The 20,615-nt window shown below is 32.9% G+C and overlaps 3 protein-coding genes across 4 annotated transcripts; 1 reads left to right on the forward strand and 2 right to left on the reverse strand.

Annotated features, from left to right (window-relative positions):
* Positions 1 to 318: 318 nt before the first annotated feature.
* LOC146933172 (uncharacterized) lies at positions 319 to 879 on the forward strand. The gene has a single exon (XM_085704902.1). It carries the CDS (start codon positions 440 to 442, stop codon positions 650 to 652), a length of 213 nt encoding a protein of 70 aa, XP_085561028.1. The 5' UTR covers positions 319 to 439; the 3' UTR covers positions 653 to 879.
* A 1,088-nt stretch (positions 880 to 1,967) lies between these two features.
* On the reverse strand, positions 1,968 to 3,725 carry LOC146933173 (uncharacterized). 2 transcript variants are annotated; one of them, XM_085704901.1, is made up of 3 exons: positions 3,302 to 3,725; positions 2,439 to 2,480; positions 2,149 to 2,377 (listed from the first exon to the last, which is right to left on the reverse strand). In XM_085704901.1, the coding sequence occupies exons 1-2, from the start codon at positions 3,681 to 3,683 to the stop codon at positions 2,464 to 2,466; spliced, it is 399 nt and encodes a 132-aa protein (XP_085561027.1). In that variant the 5' UTR covers positions 3,684 to 3,725; the 3' UTR covers positions 2,149 to 2,377; positions 2,439 to 2,463. The 2 variants fall into 2 exon arrangements, with proteins under 2 accessions (XP_085561026.1, XP_085561027.1); XM_085704900.1 differs by having other exon boundaries at positions 1,968 to 2,480.
* Positions 3,726 to 5,394: 1,669 nt separating this feature from the next.
* Positions 5,395 to 17,590, reverse strand: LOC146933174 (agamous-like MADS-box protein AP1). Its single transcript, XM_085704904.1, has 7 exons — positions 17,325 to 17,590; positions 8,671 to 8,734; positions 7,464 to 7,528; positions 7,281 to 7,380; positions 6,019 to 6,060; positions 5,765 to 5,806; positions 5,395 to 5,668 (listed from the first exon to the last, which is right to left on the reverse strand). Exons 1-7 carry the CDS (start codon positions 17,507 to 17,509, stop codon positions 5,582 to 5,584), a joined length of 585 nt encoding a protein of 194 aa, XP_085561030.1. The 5' UTR covers positions 17,510 to 17,590; the 3' UTR covers positions 5,395 to 5,581.
* Between the last annotated feature and the right edge of the window lie 3,025 nt (positions 17,591 to 20,615).

Below are 20,615 nucleotides of genomic sequence, written 5' to 3' on the forward strand. Positions count from 1 at the left end.
TACTAATGACATCAAAAGCCAACAACACCCAAGTAGAATAGAAATGATATTTGAACAACTATTTATGAGACAACTTTTGAAACAAGAACAATAGAGATAGAAAGACGAAGAGAGAATAAAAATATAATGTATGACTATGATAAAGAGTTGTTTAAAAATAATCGTACAAATATCATTTATGGTTTGGAGTATATTATGTGTAACATCAATGTGCAAGGCACCTCACGTTACAAACTACTTTTTATTTGTTTCTTCGAAGATGGGATTGTCATTCATTCCTTGCTTCCATCAGCCTCAATCAATTGCCTCACACATAGATCAGAATCACCTTTTCGTTCCTATTTAACAAGCTTACAATGGATCACACAGCAGATTGTGGATTATTGTATCAACAATTGATTTTATTTTGTTAGAAAAGAATAGCAATTTGGGCAAAGTGATGGCTGCTGATTGGGCTCCGGTGGTGGTATCTGTGGTGCTGTTTGTGCTACTAAGTCCAGGGCTACTGTTCCAGCTCCCGGCTAAGGGGAGGGTGGTAGCTTTTGGGAGCATGCAAACAAGTGGTCTCTCTATTTTGGTCCATACCATCATCTTCTTCGGACTCGTTACCATTTTTCTACTTGCCATTGGTGTCCATATCTACTCTGGATAATCAAACCATTCCCTAACAATGTGGCACTATTAATTTCTTTTCTTTGTCCTTGATGTTTTCATTTTTATTCTTGTTTAAATTGTGTGTTGTACTTTGACAATATGTAACAAAGGATGGGTAGCTTTCTTTTTCTATCCATTTTACCTATGGTATATTAATATTATTTATGTGCCTATCTCTTTACTCATCATTTTAGTGAAGAATAGGTTAGCATGCTTACATCTAAATCAGAGTCCATATTTATCATGTTTGATTGAGTAGAAATCATTCAAGTATTGTTTTTAAATTTAAACCTAGTAGATAGAAAAATATGATTGAGAGAGAAGTCGTGACAATTGTTTTGCGTTTTCAATTCACAATTTTTGTTTATTATATATATATATATACTTCTGGCTACTCCTAAGTTATTACTCCCTCCGGTCCTATTTACAAGAGAAAACTGACTTTTTAGATACATTGAATAATGTATGTATCAAGTCAAGAACCTAAACCAAATACATAAATTATTTAATGTATCTAAAAAGTAAATCGTTTCTTGTAAATAGGACCGGAGGGAGAATTATACTATAAATGTATGACAAATTATTAGGGTCCCTCTAATATGGACCTCTTTTTAAAGGATTCAGCATGGACCTCTCCAACACGACCTGTTATAGCCTGTTTCAATTTTGTTAACTTAGTTTTTTCTTATTCTACTCTTTTCCATTGCTTCTTCTCCATAAGTGTGTAATCTACTCATCTTCGATGTAATCACATATCCAAGCACTTTTCGGATTTTGGATAAGGAAAATGTTAACCGGTGCCCCTGGGGCACTGGTTAAGGAATCAAATGTAGAAAATATTATATTGAAACTTGTGTTGTCTAACTCCTAAAAAGCATAAAAAAGTGTTAGTTTTATTTTAAAATTTCCTTTTTTAGTTTCCTTAACCCGGGGCACTGGTTAACATGACCCTTTTGATAAACTGTTTCTTTGCTTAATCAGCTAATAATATACACCACATTATTAATCAGTTAATTACTATTAATCTGATTTCTGCTAAAAACTTTGTAAAATCAGATTTCGTAAAAATTCACAATACTGATTTAGTACCTTCTATCTTAAATTAAACATGCTAAAAACTGTTTCAACCATGTCAAAACAAGATGAAAACTCATTTTAACGCCTGTCGAGCTTTGACATGGTTGAGACATGAAAGCCTTTCTAAACAAGAAATAACTATTTCTGGGAACAAAGTGGTTTGGTGCCCAGCTCCTCCCACTCAAAGACGTGGCAATGTGGCATACCTACCATATAAAATTCTAAAAAAGCATAACTTTAAACCACATCAATACCTGTTATAACAATAATAACATCTCATATTACATGAAATAATTTCGGATGCTTTAATCTACAACAACCATCTGATCCGAAATTTGTTGGATCCAGTACATCCATGTTCTTCGAGACAAATCATGCATTGCCTCTCTATATATGTATATATGACATGTTTGGAAATGAGGAAAAAAGGAAATTCTAAAACCTATAATTAGCAATTTACAGATGTTATAACAGATATCAATAAAACAAAGGATAACAAAAGAAAGAAGCCAGGCGGGAACGACTCCTCAATTCTTAGTGCTTTAGAATCTTACTTTGCTATTGTAATTAAAAGAGAAGCCATGCCCACAAATTATGGTAACTTATATAAAAGTGTGTTATCCACGATTCCTGCTTCAAATATGAGTTATGTGGTCTTCATTGTTCTATAGAGTGCATGAGCAGGCACAAAACCAATATCGTACTGCTCAACGCCATATTTCCCTCATCTCTTCATAACAATTTCCACTCTGCAACAGCAAAAATCATGTAATGGTGTCAGGTTCATCATCCAACATAACAGAATGATGCTATCAAAGATATAAGCCACACATTCAAGTCAAAATAAACAGCAGAAATGAGGACTATGCCAATATCTTATTAGAGACATGCTTCAATGAGTTGAGGACAATTGAAGTTAGATTTTCAAATTGAAAGCTTTTACCTTGACCCTTATCTGGGTTATGAATCAAGGACAAACTAACTGGCCTAGCAAGGCTAGAATTTAGCTACTCTCTAGGCAGAATTCTCAAGCAACATCAACGCCCATGCATCAATCAGTTCACCATAATAATGTCAAACTCCACAAACAACAGTTGCAATTTTTATTTTATATCTTAATGTCTGATCTGAAAGCAAAAACTAATATTGCAGACCCAATCTTTGACTGAAAAAAGCATACAACAAATCAGTTCCCATCCTATGTATTTGATGTCTCTTCAACCACATTACGGCCCCATCAGCCGCAATTAACTACAATTATCTGCATTAACAATGATCACTTGGCGAGCATAATTTAAAACGATAACACACAGGGAAACAAATTTGTTCATAGATGAATTGTCCACTACTACTACTCTTAAATGTTACTTAGAAGTTAGAAACCATACATATAAATTTATCTCATATTTTTTTCTTTTTAAAAACTAAAATTTTAAAATCATACCCCATAACTAACTAAGAAACATAATCATTTTTTTTTACATTTCAAATTAAAAATTGCAACAAAACATAACCAATTCTAACCAGCAATATTTGAACCAAGAAAGCAACATAGATTATGATTTCTTACCGGGAGAATCTTTACGTGGCGAAGCAAAGCAAAGAATGGAGCGACCCAAAACAGAAAGAAAAGAAACAACACCAGCAACATAAAACACCATAACCAATCCAATAACCCACGGCATCAACATAAACCCAATCACGAAAGTAACCGATCCACACAGCATCAAAGCCACCGAAATCCCGAGAACAAACGACGCAAATCCCGCCGGAGTTATCTGACCTGCCGCCGACGAACGTCTCAACACCGACGGATTCACCGGCACGATCGGAGATCGATCGGAATAAGATAACGGCGTCGGTGAAGATTGTAGAAGAAGATTGAAAAGTAGAGATGATAATTCGCAAATCATCTTTGATTGTTGTTCTTGATCTTGATTTCTTCTCATCATTTTCTTGATTTTTGGAAATTCAGAGAAGAAATTATGAAAATTGAAAAATATTTATCTGCAAGAAAATTTATAATTATAATTTGAATAGTAATAACATAAGAAATAGAAAAAGAAGAAAGAAGAAGAAATTGGATAGAGGAAGATTCACTTTCACACGCTTTGTTGAATATTGAAATGGTTGACGACGACGTTTTGAGGAAAAAGACGAAGATTGAAAGAGAGGGAAAAGGGTATAAAGGGAAAAAGTGTTTGACAAGAGGGGTTTGGTTGGTTAATGAAAAAGAAAAACTGGGTTACGTGAGGAATGGATAAATTGGTATTAGAAATGGGTGCTTTTATTTTATGAATGAATGAATGAATGCACCTTGAAGCATTGACATGAGATGAGAGATTGAGATAGATAGGTATGGGACCTTATGACGTGTATTTTATGTTATGGCTCTTATCTTCTTTGAATTTTAATATTGTTTTTTTGACAGATTTTTGGTAGTATTTTAATTTCTGGTCATAACTGTTACAACAACACAACATATTGAACTTTACTCTTCCATTTATGCCATAGCAATCAAGCTATGTTTGGTTGGTAGGTGATCAAAAGACAGACAGTATACTACTATTAATTTTATTTCTTATTTTAATTGTTGAATTTTGAGTAGGAAGATAATTTATTTCTTCTTTTAGTTGTTAATTTTGAAAAGAAATAAATTGTGCATGAAATATTATTAATTTTTGGATAACTTATCCATCCTTTTTAATCAAGGATTATCATTCTATCCATGCGTGGCTGGATACCACTAGAAAAATCCAACCTGCTGTCGTTGCCTTGTTGGTTAAACGATTTTTACAAATAAATAAATAGGTTTGATTTTTTATTGAGGTGAAAATAAATGATTTTGATGCATTGTGATCAATTTTATAAAATTAATTTTAATCAAATGCCATTTCGTGTAAAAACCATGTTTACAAGTTGAATATTTGTTTTGGTGTTAACACTCTGATTTTTTTAAAAATGATTCGTAAGAGTTCGATTAATTAAAGTCATTAAAGAATTGTTCAATCTAAAAATCGAAATTAATTCTAATATTCTAGTCCATAACATGTAATCATATCGAAATCAATTTTGTATCAAAATCAATTTTGGTTCATATAAAATTGGAATGAAAAGTTAGTTGATAGGATATCGCATTTTATATGTTAGGTTTAGGTTTGAATCCGAGATCCTCACTTGTTTATTTTAAAAGTGAATTTTTAACCACTAAAAAAAATCTTTTTACCCCTTGTTCATCTTTTTGATACTAAATTCCAATCAATTAATTAACCTTGCAGATACTATTATTTCCAAAATATGGATTAAACTAAATTACATACAAAAGATGAATTTCATGGTCTCAACAAACCCCTCACTTTTTTTTTTTTTGGTCATTTTCTCTCTTGATCAATGATTCTATGAAATGTCATTCTATTCTATCACAAGTATATATCAATATACAACTGTCTTAACCAACAAGCTAAACAGTCCTATAATTAATTAATCCAGAAGATCCACTAGAACTAACACAAATGAAATTGTAAGAATCTATTCTTTTCGATAAAAATAATCCCTGTGAGTGGATTATTAAGAATGAAATATTTGGTGTTAAAAGTTATAAGTAATTTTAATTTATTCTAAATAAAAAATTAAATCCATATCATTCTGGTGTTAAAAGGTCAATTGGCTGTTTAAGCTGATTAGAAACATATTTTCATTAGTCTTCTTCAAAACTTTATTCACAAAACATAGAAGATAAATTAATAGATTAACAATGGTGAATCCCTTTACACACAATTTTATTTACCCGAGTTTTAAGCTAGATAATAATACTAGCATAGGAGAAGAGAGCGAAAGAGATCATCATAATTCATAGTTGATTTGAAATAGGGAATAAATTATGTGGAATCATACTTTCTTTTTCACAGTTGTCATTAGATTGTTCCAATTCCGCAATCTGCAACAGGTTAAAAAGTATAACTGATCATTAGAATATTTTCACTAAAAGTTCATTTTCTGTTCTTAGAGTAGTATATTAAATTATTAATTGTACCTGTTTCTCCAACAACTCATTTGCTGTTCTTAGAGTAAGTTCCTGTTTGAAGTGGCAAAGATCAAAAACAAAGAGTTAACAAACCATGTAGGTTGATTTTATTTTACCATGTTTGTACTTTGAGATATTTTAGTGTAAAATGCTATTGATGTTCATTGAAAATAGGTGCAGCACATACGATTAAGTGAGATCTATTTGAATTTCAATCAATACAATGTAATGTTTTCGAATATGTGTTGCTAGCAATTGTGTACCTTGTGTTTAAGGTCCGTTAACGACTCCATCATCAATTGCATCTGCATAAAAATTTCATGAATTATAATAACGCAAAAAGGTGAATATAAATATATAACGATAAGAACCGATGCATTCTAAATAGGGATTTAAAATATGCTGGCCTCGCCACAAATGAAATCGGTTAAAACTGAAAAAGACATTGAAATGGGAAGTCTTCATAAAGTACTCAAAACAATAGTCAACACAGCTAATAGCTATGCAGATGCAATACACCAGACCCCTGCACTTACTACGGATATGTTGGAATATTAAGTGTGAATAATAAAATATCGCAACTGATTAAAATATATTCGCTGATCAATATATAAGTGATAAGATCTATATATTCAATGTCTTAAAGTTTTGAGTGAAAAATGGTGCAAATTACCTGTGTAATTGCTTTTAACTTAATATAGAGATCTCTCCGGTATCTAACTAAACCACTTTCTTGTCTTGAAAGTCTATCTAGCAATGTGGAGCTAGGTGGTGTATTGTGATGATGTATGTGAGCCATTACAACAATGCACGTGTAGGTGGATGAAATAGTTTTGTATGAGGGGGATATGAATGAACTCACATTTGAAGGAAAGATTGAATTAATTAACTATGGTTATAGACTGAGTCAGTCCAAGCATAAGACGATTCAAGTCTTAACTTTTAAGTCTTAAAAAATAGTTTCCTTATTGAAAATACGTTTAAAATATTTACAGTAACGTGCAGGTAGAGAGTGTAGCAACAAATGTTTTGGTTATGATGAGTTCAAATCCTGTTTGTATCTAAGAGCACAATTAGTTAATTACTAATGTGTTCCTTGTTCCAAAATGTGTTTCCTCATGTTCCATGCTACTAGACATTCCGCTACTAGTTCTCATACTATATTTTTCAACCAGGTGCAATTTTTTTATGTCTTTATTAAATTCCTAATTATATTGACAAAACATAGATAGTTACCTATAAATTGATCAGTCATAAATCCAGTAAATGTACTATGCAGAATGCACAACACTTTTTCATTAATGAGCGTTTTATATTCAAAAAGATGTTTACCATATAACCTAAAGTACTATTTTGTTCTGAGAAATCAAATCCCAGACCCATAGAGAACTTCTAAGAGAAGATATGCATTGCATCACAGTTTTTTGGAAATATAGCCTGTTCTTTTCATTTCCACAGTCAAACCTGCATGATGTATTATACACTAAATGATGTAAGTTTTTCTCACTGAATTCAGTAAACAAACCTTTGATGATCGGATTTGCGAAAGTGCAGCAGGAATCAGTTTCTCTAGTTCCATAAGTTCAGTCATACTGAGGTGCTCAAGTTCAAAAACACCAAAGTGCCTTTAACATCAACAACTTATATCAGTGATTCCACTCAAACCTTTACACAGTTGCACGAAGTTGAATGCAAAGGATTAACGTACCTTTTGACAAATTCAGAAAACGCTTCACCCAACCCGGTATCTGCAATTTCAGTGTGGATTTCTTGCTGCAACAAAGCTTAAAAATGGTCACTAATCATCTTCCTAAGTATCAAATCTACATTTTGCATTTGTATCAGTTTTTTAAACAATTGTGTCATTTGATCATAGTTCTTAGACCAGTAGCTCCATTCCAAAATAAATATCAAAAGCAATAAATGCATGAATAATGTTCCTTAAAAAAATGCATGAATAATGTAACAAATTTACAAAATAATCCACGTTAACTATTGACTATTAAGGTGCTCGTGAATATAGCTCAATTAGTAATGACATTGCAATATGAACAGACCGAGATTCAGACCACAGGTTACCCACTTATTCACCTCAAAGGGTGAAATTCTAGCCACTAAATTATTTCCCAAAAAAAAAACTATAATTCTATGGTGAAGTCATGAGAATGACTTTTTCGGTGAAGTTAACCCTATGGACAATCATTGAGCATACTGTCTTGCTTAATCAAAATTCATCTTCTCCAAAATTCACATTCTTTAACCCTAAAACCGTTTCTCTCCAAAATTCATCTGCTTAATCAAATCTCTTTCTCTCCAAGATTCATCTTCTCCAAAATTCATTATGCTGTAATTCTGTATGTCATATGTTCCAAGCTGGTGTTATGCTGTAATGAACAAAAGCTATGTTGAGGCTTTTAACTATTGGTGCTAACCAAACAGTAACATAATCGTAGAAAACCCAATCAGGTTTTGATGTTTTGAGAATCTCAATAATAGCATCTTTAAGACCTTGATAAGCTAGTTCAAGGAATTTGTTCATGTTTAGTGGAATGTCATAGTGTTTTCTGCACCTGGTGGGAATTGCTCTACGTGTGGTAAAGGCAACCTTACTAATTTGATAAATGGTTCAATGGTTTTGGGTGTTTTGGCAAAAGAGACGATGAAGATGAAGAACAAAATGACTTTTTCAAAAAAGTCGGTTTCCTGACTACACCATAGAAGCGCCCATTAACAATTGTCATAAATATATAGTGAGATATATCATATATTGATATAAGGTGGTGTACACACTATTAATTCGAGAGTAAAATTGAAATAAATTAATTAATACTTCCTTATAAAAGTAAAATGACATTTATTTTGAAAGATTTCTTTTCTTTTACTAAAACAAAGTTATTTTAGAATGGAGATAGTACCTTTGAGTGATCAACACGGCTTGCTGCTAACTGATCCATGTATTGCTGGAAGATGTTGTGCAAACTGAATTATACACCGAATGTCATTAAATTGATGTTCAAATACATTGAAATAACTAAATTAAAACACGTGATATTTGATAAATATAGGTGCAAGATATTTATTAACATAACATTTTCTTAAAAGGGAAGTTACTCAGAATATTTAGTTAAAAATATTTCTGGAGTGCTCATAAACATGGGATGAGTGAAAATGATACGTTAATCATCTTAAAATCGGCAAAGCTCGTATGGTTCAAGGAATGAGTTTGATTCTTCTTATGATGTTTGACAACTGTGAGTTCCTTATGCAATGTGTGAGGTATGTTCTTCAACTTAGGAGAAATTTGTTGTCAATTAACATGTCTGTTGGGTTAAGCTATGTCACTAGTATTGAACATGGGGTAATGAAAATTTCGTATGATACAAAGATAATATGCAGGGACGGACCTCGACTTTCAATATCGGTGGGGCAATATTTTTTTGTGTCAAATGATTAACTAATACAAAATTTAATAAAAAGTTATATTAAAAGTGGTTGTAGCAACCAAAATTGCAAAGCAAATGCTCTACTTTCCATTTGTTGAAAATGAGATAAAAAAGTCATTACTACCGCTATCTTTGTTTCTAGGCATAATTGGAAAAAATTTCTACATCCTAACTATACAACAAAATATTAGCTTACTATATTATCAATATAAATAAACTTAAGAATATAGTTAGTAGTAGTATGCAATAAACAGGACAATGTAATTGAGAACAATAAATCACCAACATTATGTGATTAAGAATGTAGGTGATTAACAATGTAATTGAGAACAATAAATCACCAACAAGAATGTAATTGCCAAAGAAGAAGGAAAGGAAAAGAAACACACGAGTTTTTCCTATACTAGAATACTGGAATAAAAACTGAGTTATGCAGTTATGGGCTGGGCTGATAAAAAAAATGTTAAAAACTGGGCCTGGGCTGGTGTGGCTATTGCCACACCCTGCCTTGCTCAGGTTTGCCCCTGATAATATGTAGTACTGAACATGGGGAAATGGAAATTTCACATGATACAAAGATAATAGGCAGATGTATCAAAGTATGTGGTTAATACATGTTAAATAATGGTTCTACTATTATTGGTCATTCTTTGATAGCTAGTCAAGACTCGTATGATAAATATGAAAGATAATGGGTTGGTGCATATTAAAGACATGAGTTTTATATTTGTCGTTTCGAGAAAAAAAAAGTGACATGAGTTTAGTTGGACTAGTTGAACAAGGTTTGCAAAGGTGATGGAACTGAACTTGAAAAGTTGAAAACTGACAATTGCCTAGACTTTTGTTTTAGAGTAGTTGAATGAGTTTTGTAGGTTACAAGGCAAAAGGCATGATGGATATATCATATATATGCTTTTGAAAGTTGAGTCGCCCAAGCGTTTCTTGTGTGAAGTTGTGGTGGAGGAAATTCAACTTGAGATGAAGTCATCTACTAGTGAAACTGGATGAAGACAACCAATAGTGACTTCTACCTATCTAGTAATAGATAGGAAAATGAGGGATGTTTTTGCATCTAAACGGTACGACTATGGATACTCGGAAGACATTCTAATCAAGGCTTAAGAAGTGCAAGACTTGGAAGAGAGGACCTTCAGGGAAGCAATTGAGAGCAAGGAAAGCAAGACTTTGAAACTTGTGGGACTACCTCAAAAGCCAAGGGTAGTTGGATGTAAGGAATCTCTAAGAGTAGGGAAGACATTTTGGAGGTTGAAAAGGTAATGATACGACATGTGGAACTACCAAGGGTAATTGGATGAAATTGGGTCCTCGAGAGCCAAAAGGGTTTGTAGTGCCATTCAATACTCAGTGGAGAGGCTACAAATAATACCTAACCCCAATCCGGAGAGGCATTGGTAAGAATAATCAACATCAGCTTAGAGAGATAATGGTAAGAATACTCAACCTCATCCTGGATAGTAGGGGTGTTCGCGGTGCGGTTTGGTTCGGTTTTGAGCAAAAAAGTCATCCAAACCGCGAGATAAAAAATCATGCGGTTTGGTTTGGTTTGGTTCGGTTGATTTTTAAAAAGTCATCCAAACCAAACCAAACCAAACCAATGCGGTTTGGATTGGTTCGGTTTTTGCGGTTTATCGCGAGATAAAAAAATATTAAATTAACTCTAATATTGCCAACTTGTTACAAAATAAACATAGGACATTTTATTTTGATGTTTATATGATAAAATATTAGGTAAAACTTATATCAAAATAGGTACAATTAAGAAGAAACATAACCATGAAACAAATTATTGGGAAGTAAAGGAAACAAATTCATCACTGGAAATGAATTGAAAGAGATGGAAAGGAATTAGAGTCGAACATGTGGTGCAACAATGGAAAAATAAAATCAAAAGAGATTATTCTTGAGCTATGTAATTGGGCTAGTACATATTTAAGTAATATTCATTATCGTTGCGGTTTGGTTTGGTTTGGTTCGGTTGCTGAGATGCAAACCGCAAACCAAACCGAACCGTGCGGTTCAGTGCAAAAGTCATCCGAATTCATCCGAACCAAGTGCGGTTTTTTGCGGTTTCGGTTTGGATTGGTTTGGTTTGCAGTTTTTCTATTGGGTAGGTTCGGTTTTGAACACCCCTGCTGGATAGGTGATGATAAGGATGCTCAACCTCATCCTATAAGGGTGGTGCTAATAATACTAAACTTCATTCTTAAGAAGCAGTTGTAACGGCTAGAGACGAATGACATGGATACTGAACCTCAGTCTAGAGAGGTGGAGTTAAAAATACTCAAGCTCGTCATTGAGAGGCAGTAATAACAATATTTCTCATCAGTCTGGAGAAGTATTGCTAAGAATAATAGGTAGCATTGGTGAGAGTAACATGTTGTTGGCGGTTAAACTGACACAATTCTTTTAGCCCAAATTATGGAGACATATCACCACTACCACCACAATCATCATTGCTACAATTTATATTTTTTACTTCATTCGTTCACCTATCCACTACAATTAGTTTTATTTTTCAATTTAATATTTTTTTAGGTAAATTACTATCATTATTTTATTAGTATGATAAGTTGGTTTACTTTATATTGTTTTAGTAAAGACTTTTAGGATATGTTAATTTACAATATAAATGTTTTGTGTGTGAATATGTTAGTATATTGTTAACATATTATTTTTTATTGAATATGTTCTATATTTGTATTTTTTGTTAGTTAACTTTTTTTAAGAAAATGCTATGTATCTTACATTATGTTTTTTTTGCTGGCTAATTATTTGTATTTATTAATAACTTAAGAATCCTTCAAAAAATGAATAACTTAAGAAAAATAGTACTATTGGAATACTCTCTTAGAATGTATAAAATATAATTGAAAATAAAAATTTGTGATTATCCAAGGTCATTTTACTCAAACATTTATCTATGGACATTTGTCTTAAAACAAAACAATTACTTGGGAATTTTTCCTCAAAAAATATATCCAATGCACTATTTATGTATTTTTTTTTCCCTCGGCGATTCCTCGAAAAAACATGTGTTACATAGGGAAATTTAGCGTTACCGAGGAATTTTTCCCGCACACTTTTTCGCATAGTGGTGGTGGTTACTAGGACACAAACATCCTTATATAAAGAGGTTATAGTGGTTAAAGATGGTCACAAAGTGATTAGTAATTCACCATCAAAGCGTTTTTTACAAATAAAATACAAGGATTACAAGAAATTAGTTTTTCATCAAGTTCTCTAAAAACATACTCTAATTTCTACCATTTCCTGAATCTATTCTCGTGGCCAAGAGACTCGACGGTTTATCCCTAAGGTGCTTTGAATTGTTTCCCAACCCTAGAATTTCCCAAAAAGCTCTCAACTTTTAACCAAAAAAGTTTTCCTCTATGTAACTTTAGAATTTCTATTTGTCCACCTTTTGTTAAAACTGAAAAACCAACGCCTTTTGTATATAGGCGTCGCTCAGGTTGCCTTGCGCTTCAAGAAATAGCCTTGCAACCCACATGCCTTGCCAAGGAAGAAAACTGCCTTATATTTATGCTTTCTTGATAAACAAGTAGTGTCTTCAACTTTCTTGAGAAGAAAGAAAAAACCTAAACAAGATTTTGAGTCACACACAACAATTCTCCACCTTGACTCTAAATTGATGGTGATGCCTGATAAGTCCTCAAAAGTGATCTAATTCATGTGTTAGTTTACGCATTTTGGTGATTTGTTTTACATGTTATTGATGGAAAAGCTTCAATTATGTGCATTAATGTCATTTATGCTTTGTATGCCTTACTCGGCCCTTTTTATGCAGGAAAATACAAGCAAGGATCAAGAAAGAAGCTCATGAACAAAAATCTGCACGCTTAAGCGTCCTTCCGCACGCTTAAGCGTGCAAGTTCCAGTAGCCAGAGCCCTTCCACGCTTCCAGCACGCTTAAGCGTAGTCCTTCATCTGCAGTGGACAAGGCACACGTGGCAGCTTCTCAATGGCCAACGGAAGATTTTCCAGCTGCACGTTTAAGCGTCCTCCCGCACGCTTAAGCGTGCGCTGACAGCTTCAGCCATATAAATAGCTTTTCTCTCATTTTTGGTGGATCTTCTTCATTCTTTTTGCTATTTTTCCGATTTTTAGAGAGAGAGGGCATTTATAGAGAGAGGAACATGAAGCAAGAGTGTTAGAAGTGGATTTTTTTTCCAAGATTTGTTGAGACATCATGAATCTTCATCTTTTCTTCCATTTTTGCAAGGCTACTATGAAAGTAAGTAGCTAAATCTATCCTTTGGGGTTAGAGGTACTTGATCAAGTTAATATGTACTCTTTTTGATACTTAAATATATGATTCTAGCATTATTTTACTTGATATTGATTTTATTCTTGTGCTTAATGTTTTATTGAGATTTGAAATGTTATTGACAAATACTTTTGAATCTAGGATTAGAATAATAATTTATCAAAGTTTTTATTCTAGACATGGAGTTTAATCTTTGATAATCACTTTGTAATCAAGAACTTAATGCTTTTGGATCGTTTAATAGGTTGGAAAATCGTCGATTAAACGATCCAATCGACTTTGTGATTGTTTAAATAGTTTGGGAAATCGACATTTAAATAATCCATTAGAAATCACAACATCATTTGGACACGAATGATGTTGTCGAGTGATTGTGATAATATCGAGTAAAGCTAGAATCCATTTAAGTAATCATAAGAGTTGATTATTTAATGCTTGGTCAACAACTCTAGCCCCAGGCGTGAATTGCTCTACCTCGTCTCAATTTTATTGTTATATTCTAATTTAGATTAGTTTTTAATCAACCAATCATTTGAACCATAAGTTTAGAACAATATCGATTGTTGAACGGCTTGAATTTCACGCTAGTCCCTGTGGAGACGATACACAAAAATACTTACTTTTGATATTACAACAATGCCACTTTATTCATCAACCACCTTGCTCCTTACCCTTGCATCCAACTACACTATGTAGTCCCACAAGGTTCAGCCTTTACCTCTTCAACCATCGGAATGTCTTCCGCCTTCTTGAAGATCCTTGCACCCAACCACATTAGGTTTTATAGGTAGTTCCACACGTTTTCACCATAACCTCTTCAACCCCTGGAGTGATCAATATTCGTCCTTCTGAAGATCTCATTGACTCCAATTACCCTTGGTCTTTAAAGTAATCCCACAAGTTGTATCATACATTCTTCAACACTAGAAGTGCATTTCTCCCTCCTCTTGAAGTATTTGTTGCTCTCCACTAGAGCATAACAAACAAGGACTCCAAAGTTGTGTTATTTCGCTGTCACCATTTGTCTCCTGCAACTCTCACTAGTGACTCTACTTCAATCTGAGTTTTTCCACATCGACTTCCAAATGTGTACATCCATTATGCCTTTCACCTTGTAATCTCTACCTTCCAACTTGATCATGAGTAATCATATTTCAGCCTCTCCAGACTGACCTTGAGCATTCTTAGTACTACCCATCCAGACTGATGTTGAGTGTTTAACGTTTCTCCAAAAGATCACCCATTTTACATGAAGGTCAACTTGCAAGTTTCAATGTGAGATACTCCACCTTATTCCAAACAAGACACCGCCAGAGTACATGCATCCTCATAGTTCTATGTGGCAAATGCAAATTGCACAGTCCTCTAGATTATTCATCCTCTAATGGGCCGACCCAAAGCCCGATGGCCCAGCCCATTCTGGCCCTTTTTTAGATGGGTCAAATGGGCTTGGGCCAAAAAAAGCCCTGGTGCATTTTGGGCTGCCTTTTTTAGGCCCGATCCGGACCAAAATATGGGCTAAAGGGCCGGACCATTAGCCCGGCTCATTTTTTACAGCTCTACTTGCAACCCATATACCTTGTCAAGCAAGAAAACCGCCTTATACTTATGCATTCTTGATCAACAAGTAGCACCTTGAACTTTCTTAAAAAACAAGAAAAAATTCCAACAAGATTTTGAGTCACACACAAAAGGAGGGTGATTGCTAAGACAAATTCACTGGTTGTGGATGTTCAACCGAAACAATATTGGTGTTTCACTAGTTGGAAATGGTATTTGTCATTCCTCCTAATTTAAATAGCTCGTTCTCTTATTTTTGTGAGGAACCAGGGAATAAGAGACACTATCGAGCTCTGTCGTTAAATGGCATATATTGTGGGTATTATTGGAGACTGAAAATTATTGGTTGTATACTTGTATTTTCTCCCATAGGCAGTCGAATTTGGTTGTATACTTGTATTTTCTTCCATTTATTTTTATAAATGGAGAGGATCTTTATACCCATTTTAATGACGTCTTATAAATGGTTCTTGGGGCGAGGCATCTACAAGCCGTTTATACTATGTATGAATGGTGTGCTTTTGATTGTTAATCTAGGCAAAAGAGATTGTTCTTTCTTTTCTATAGGGTTGGAATTCCCTTTTAATTATACATCATTCATTTTGCTTTTATAAAAACCCAATTGTGAGAACTATTGAAATACCTTTGTGTATCAAGGCCTCCATAGTTCTGGTAGTCTTCCTCTCAGCAATCTCTTGGCAAATACTATAACCTTAATTCGAATTAATCCACGCATGCAGAACCTTATCGCTATTGTAGTAATTTATATTTACTTGGGCTAGAAAGTGTGTCTATCATACAACTTGGGTAACAAGTATGTACACTTCTACTTTATCCACTATGCATTTAACAAACAGTTTTGCACAGAATGATCATATAATTTATAGTCGATCGGATGACAATGAAACCCTACACCACAACACAAGCAGCCTTCCAAGTTATACACCACGCAAATCATTCAAATTATTAATAAGGTGGATCCATATGTATTTGAAATGAAATAAACTAGTTTGTTTTGTTTTTCCATAATCATAAAACCAGATCAAACACTTAGAAATTTGTTGATGAAGGTGGTATAAAAAAATTCGTATGCATGTTAGACTATAGTAAATGAGAGTTTTGTTATATTATTTTCTTAATTTTTACGAGAATATATATCTCATTTACTATTATTTTTCATATACATATTAGGTGCAATATCTTTATAACGACACATGTCTCTTTTTAGGTTTACATGAATTCAGGACAGTAAAGAAAACCTACTTATAAACAGATTGATTTTGAAAGCAGCAGAAAAATGAATAACAAAATTTCTACTCACAAGCTCGAATTAAGAAAATTTAAATATTTTGAAATATGATTAGAAAATGGATTTTTCTTGTAATGGGCAAACTTGCAAAATATAAGAAGTAAAAAATAGTAAGTTTGTCTTGTACTTGAGCTCAGTTGGCAGCTAAAAGGGACATTAATTATGTGCAGGGACCGGGGTTCGAAAACCCCAGATTTCCTACTTCTCCACACATAATGTGTGAATCTAACCACTAGACTATCTAACCAATAAATCTAATATATTTTTTTAACAAGTGCTCTTAGAACACTTTTAAAAGTTTCTTATCAAAAAGTCAAATAATTAATTTTTCAATACATTGAATACACACATTTTTATACTAAAAAAATGATTAGATGACACGAGTCTCTTATAGCTTATCTAAGGTCTTAGTTCGAATCTAATATTGGACATGCAACAACGTTTAAAACTGTTAAGAAGGGAAGTAACCACTAATTTAAACCCTACAAAGCTCGAAGGATTAGCTTTCACAATTATGCACGGAAGATACCCGATATAAACAAAATAAAATACACAATTTTAATAAAATACCCGATATAAATCAGTGGCTCTAATTCAATGATCAGTAAAAAGTGTTTGGTTAGCATTTTCTTTATTTATTTCTCATTTCTTTTCTTTTTTTACTCTCTTCTACACCATATATAGATGTGTGTGTGTGAAAATATTTCTAAGCAACTACGTAAGCAGTGCTAGGATCTAGCATATATCAATCAATACTAGGTACAGAAAGATTAGACATCAAAGCTTATCCCCTTAATAATAAATGATTATCATTTCCAGCAAAAAAAAAAGTCATAAAAACGAAATTAGTGGTAAGTGTGCGATGTGACCGTTCCAAAGAAGTTGGAGAGTACAGACTACAGTTTCTCACAAATCAAAGTACATGGAATGGAATCAACGATTTAAATGTACCTGTCACCATTGTTGAACTCAAAGAGCTTTCCAGTGTTAGAGAACATGACCAGCCCTACCTTGACATCGCAAAGAACGGCCAACTCACTAGCTTTCTTGATCAAACCCTTACGCCTCTTTGAAAATGTTACTTGCCGACTGTTTTTGTCCTCGATTAGCTTTATCTCCACCTTCTTCTTCCCCATTCTTCTTCTTCTTCTATCTGAAAAGTGAAAACCTAACTTCTTTCTATCTTTAGCAACAACACCACAATTCTGTGTTTTAATATATTCTCAGCGTCTCCATTTTCTACTTGACACGTGTACTAGGCATGTGGTATTTTTGGAAGTTTTTTTACTCTTCCTTTTTCGGTTTTTAATAACTTTTTTGTTATCCATTCAAGATAACGAATAAGTTGGCTCAGTCCGTAGGGACATTGTATAAAATATGCAAGGTTTGGAGTTCATACCCCCGGCCACCACCAAAAAAGATAATTAATAACTGGTAATTTTTTTTTTGAGCATGTAATTAGTCATAATCTCGTGCAATGTAGAGAAAGAATAGGAATCTAGAAAAATAAAATGAAAAAATAGTCAAAAAAAATAAATAATAATGAATGACATCAATAAGACAATAACAAATAAATGGCCAATGTGATATCTTTTTATTTTGTGTGTGAGATGTATTGATTTGTTATTCAAATAAGTTTAAAGTTAAAAATATGATTTCCACTAGTCATGTAAGAGATAAGTTTGTTTGATTGATTGAATGAATGTGTGAAATAAAGTGTATGAACTGAGTATTTATAACAAAAATTATGTTTGTTAGTAAAGAAATGTAGCCTATAGCGATGAACCTCTGCTCAGCTAATTTCGTGGGTTGTTTGTGAGTTTCTCTTGTTCAGGGGATTGTGATGGCACATGTTCAAAATTCAAGTCTCCTCTTTAACAGTTGGATCTATTGACACAATATTTAGTGTACAACTCCACAAAAAGCGTGCTTCTTCCTTCATCTCTCTTAGCGGGTGGAGCTACAAACGTGAAACATGGGTTTTGTGCGTCATTGTCAAGTTCCACTTAGTCCAAACTCAGCTCGTGTACTAGAGAAAGAATCAAGTAGGCCACGCTTAGCTGACCTAGCAATTGCCTAACCTACCAATTTGTTGGAAGGTTTCCTCGCCTAGAACTCAATTGCCATCGGCCACCAAAAGTGAACAACTTAGAAAACTAGAAAGACAAATAACATCACAACAATAGAAAAACAAAGATACAAATAACATAAGAGAGATGCAAAGCTATCTAAGGACCGTTAATTTACACCATTCCAAATATATTAAGAAGTAAGTTAGCAACTTACACACATTTTTTTTTTTTTACCAAAAACACCAATTCTATTTGATTTAAAATATGTTTCAAGCAAGAATAAATTTGTAAATTCTATTTTCTTTTACAAACAAAATATAAGAAACATGTTTCCTGATGAGAGTATTACCGTCGTTTTTTTTATATTAATTTAAAGTTACATAATTTTTAGTTAAAAAACAGCAATATATGTAAAGGAAAGCAAATATATTGCACCAATTTGCTACTTAGCGAAGTATGATTCTAAATATTCCAATAAGCTGTTAAGCCATTGACAAATTAAATGCGTTTTTTTGTTTTGTTTATAAAAGAGTTATTTGGGTAAGGATGAGAAACTATGTTAACCTATATGAAAATATATAATATAAAAACCAAAACAATGGTTCAACGTCAGTGTCTTTGCGTTATTAAAAATAAAAACGCCAAATGCAATTCAAGTTTTTTCGGTTTGGAACTAGTCATTTATATTAGTAAAAGAATGCACCAATAGGTCCATAAGTCCTAGTTTAATTAGCTGGTAAAAAATGGCGAAAATTGTTCAGTCAGATACCGCAATCGATGTTTGAATTTTGGCTGTGAGTTTTTAATGGTTATTTTATTTTGTCTATCTATAAAAAAATAAAAAATAAAGTGCGTACATAATCCTTTAAATCATAAGTATATGCATCATTAACTTCTTTCCACCAAACTCAATTAACAAATGCTTATGGAGACATTTATTGTTAAGTCAGTAGCTCGGAACTAAGTTAAAAAAAAGTCTTAGTTTAAACAAAATCGATCAATGACTTGATTTTTTATATTTTTGATGAAATATTTATTATCTGTAAAATTTGAATTGAATTGAGAAACAATAAAAAGAAAATGTACGTAATCTTGTTTGATGTCATAAACATTTTTTCGACTTTTCATCTCAATGTTAAATGCTAATGTAAGTACTTTTTAACAAAGTTGGAAGATAAAATAGATCAGTTTTTTACAAAAAAAAAATAAAATAAAATATTCAATAAAGGACTAACTTGTCACTTTTATTGACATAAATGACCAATTTAAAATTTAAAAAAAAAAAAACTAAAAAGTCATTCATTCAAATGTTAAAGAGAGTTTCTTTGGCCTTCTCTTCTACTTTTTCATCTCTCTTTTACTTTAAAAAGTCATTCATTCAAATGTTAAAGAAAATGTTGGATCAAAATGAGTGGTTATCATTAAAACATTAAATTAAAAGTGTCACGTGAGCTTGGCCTTCTCTTCTACTTTTTCATCTCTCTTTTATCGTCAGACGAGTCAACACATTTTGATAAAATTCTAATAAATTAAATGGCGTGGCAACCAGCATTTAGTGCAACATAGAAGAAAATAAATCCACCAGGTAGGAAGGAGGTTGTGTTTTCTTAACAAAGTGAAAGATAACTTGAGTTTTCTGTTCTAGCACTCCTTGTGCTAGTTAGGAAGTATGTTTTGGTAATTTAAGTTCCATTTTAACTTGTTCAAAAAAACTTGAGTTTTCTAATTTTGGTGGAATTATGCGTACTTGCTAGATAACATACTTCTAACTTTGTGTTAATTTTAGATATATGGCCACTGGAGAGAGATGTGGTTGCCGGAAGAGAGAGGTGGTTGCCAGAAGATAGGTGGTTGGGGAGAGAGATGATCTTTGAAAGAAGCTATTTACTCTAATAAATTATAATGGTGGGGGAGAGAGAAAATTGAATGAAAATGACATACGACAATGACATACGACTATGTTTGACTATGCGTCACTATTTTCACATTAAGCCAAAACCATATGGCAAGAAGTCAAGTCACCTTTTTAGTGAAGCTACAAAATAGTAGCTTCTCCAAATCACGGCAAAAAAAACTTTAAAAAGTGCAAAACTTTAAACCAAACACATACTATACTGTGATTTTTTAATCTCTACTCCTTAAGTTAGCAAATATATTTTCACTTCATTTT

Source organism: Medicago sativa, chromosome 4 (assembly GCF_051527215.1).
Source record: "Medicago sativa cultivar Bolivia chromosome 4, Bolivia_mono, whole genome shotgun sequence".
Classification (NCBI taxonomy): Eukaryota; Viridiplantae; Streptophyta; class Magnoliopsida; order Fabales; family Fabaceae; genus Medicago; species Medicago sativa.

Excerpts from the sequence above, each read along its gene's own strand:
- LOC146933172 (XM_085704902.1), top strand. The coding sequence starts at position 440 with ATGGCTGCTGATTGGGCTCCGGTGGTGGTATCTGTGGTGCTGTTTGTG.
- LOC146933173 (XM_085704900.1), bottom strand. The coding sequence starts at position 3,683 with ATGATGAGAAGAAATCAAGATCAAGAACAACAATCAAAGATGATTTGC.
- LOC146933174 (XM_085704904.1), bottom strand. The coding sequence starts at position 17,509 with ATGGGGAAGAAGAAGGTGGAGATAAAGCTAATCGAGGACAAAAACAGT. Across the intron at positions 8,735-17,324 it reads GAGTTCAACAATGGTGACAG|TTTGCACAACATCTTCCAGC; the intron begins GTACATTTAAAT and ends TGTATAATTCAG. Across the intron at positions 7,529-8,670 it reads GCCGTGTTGATCACTCAAAG|CAAGAAATCCACACTGAAAT; the intron begins GTACTATCTCCA and ends GCTTTGTTGCAG.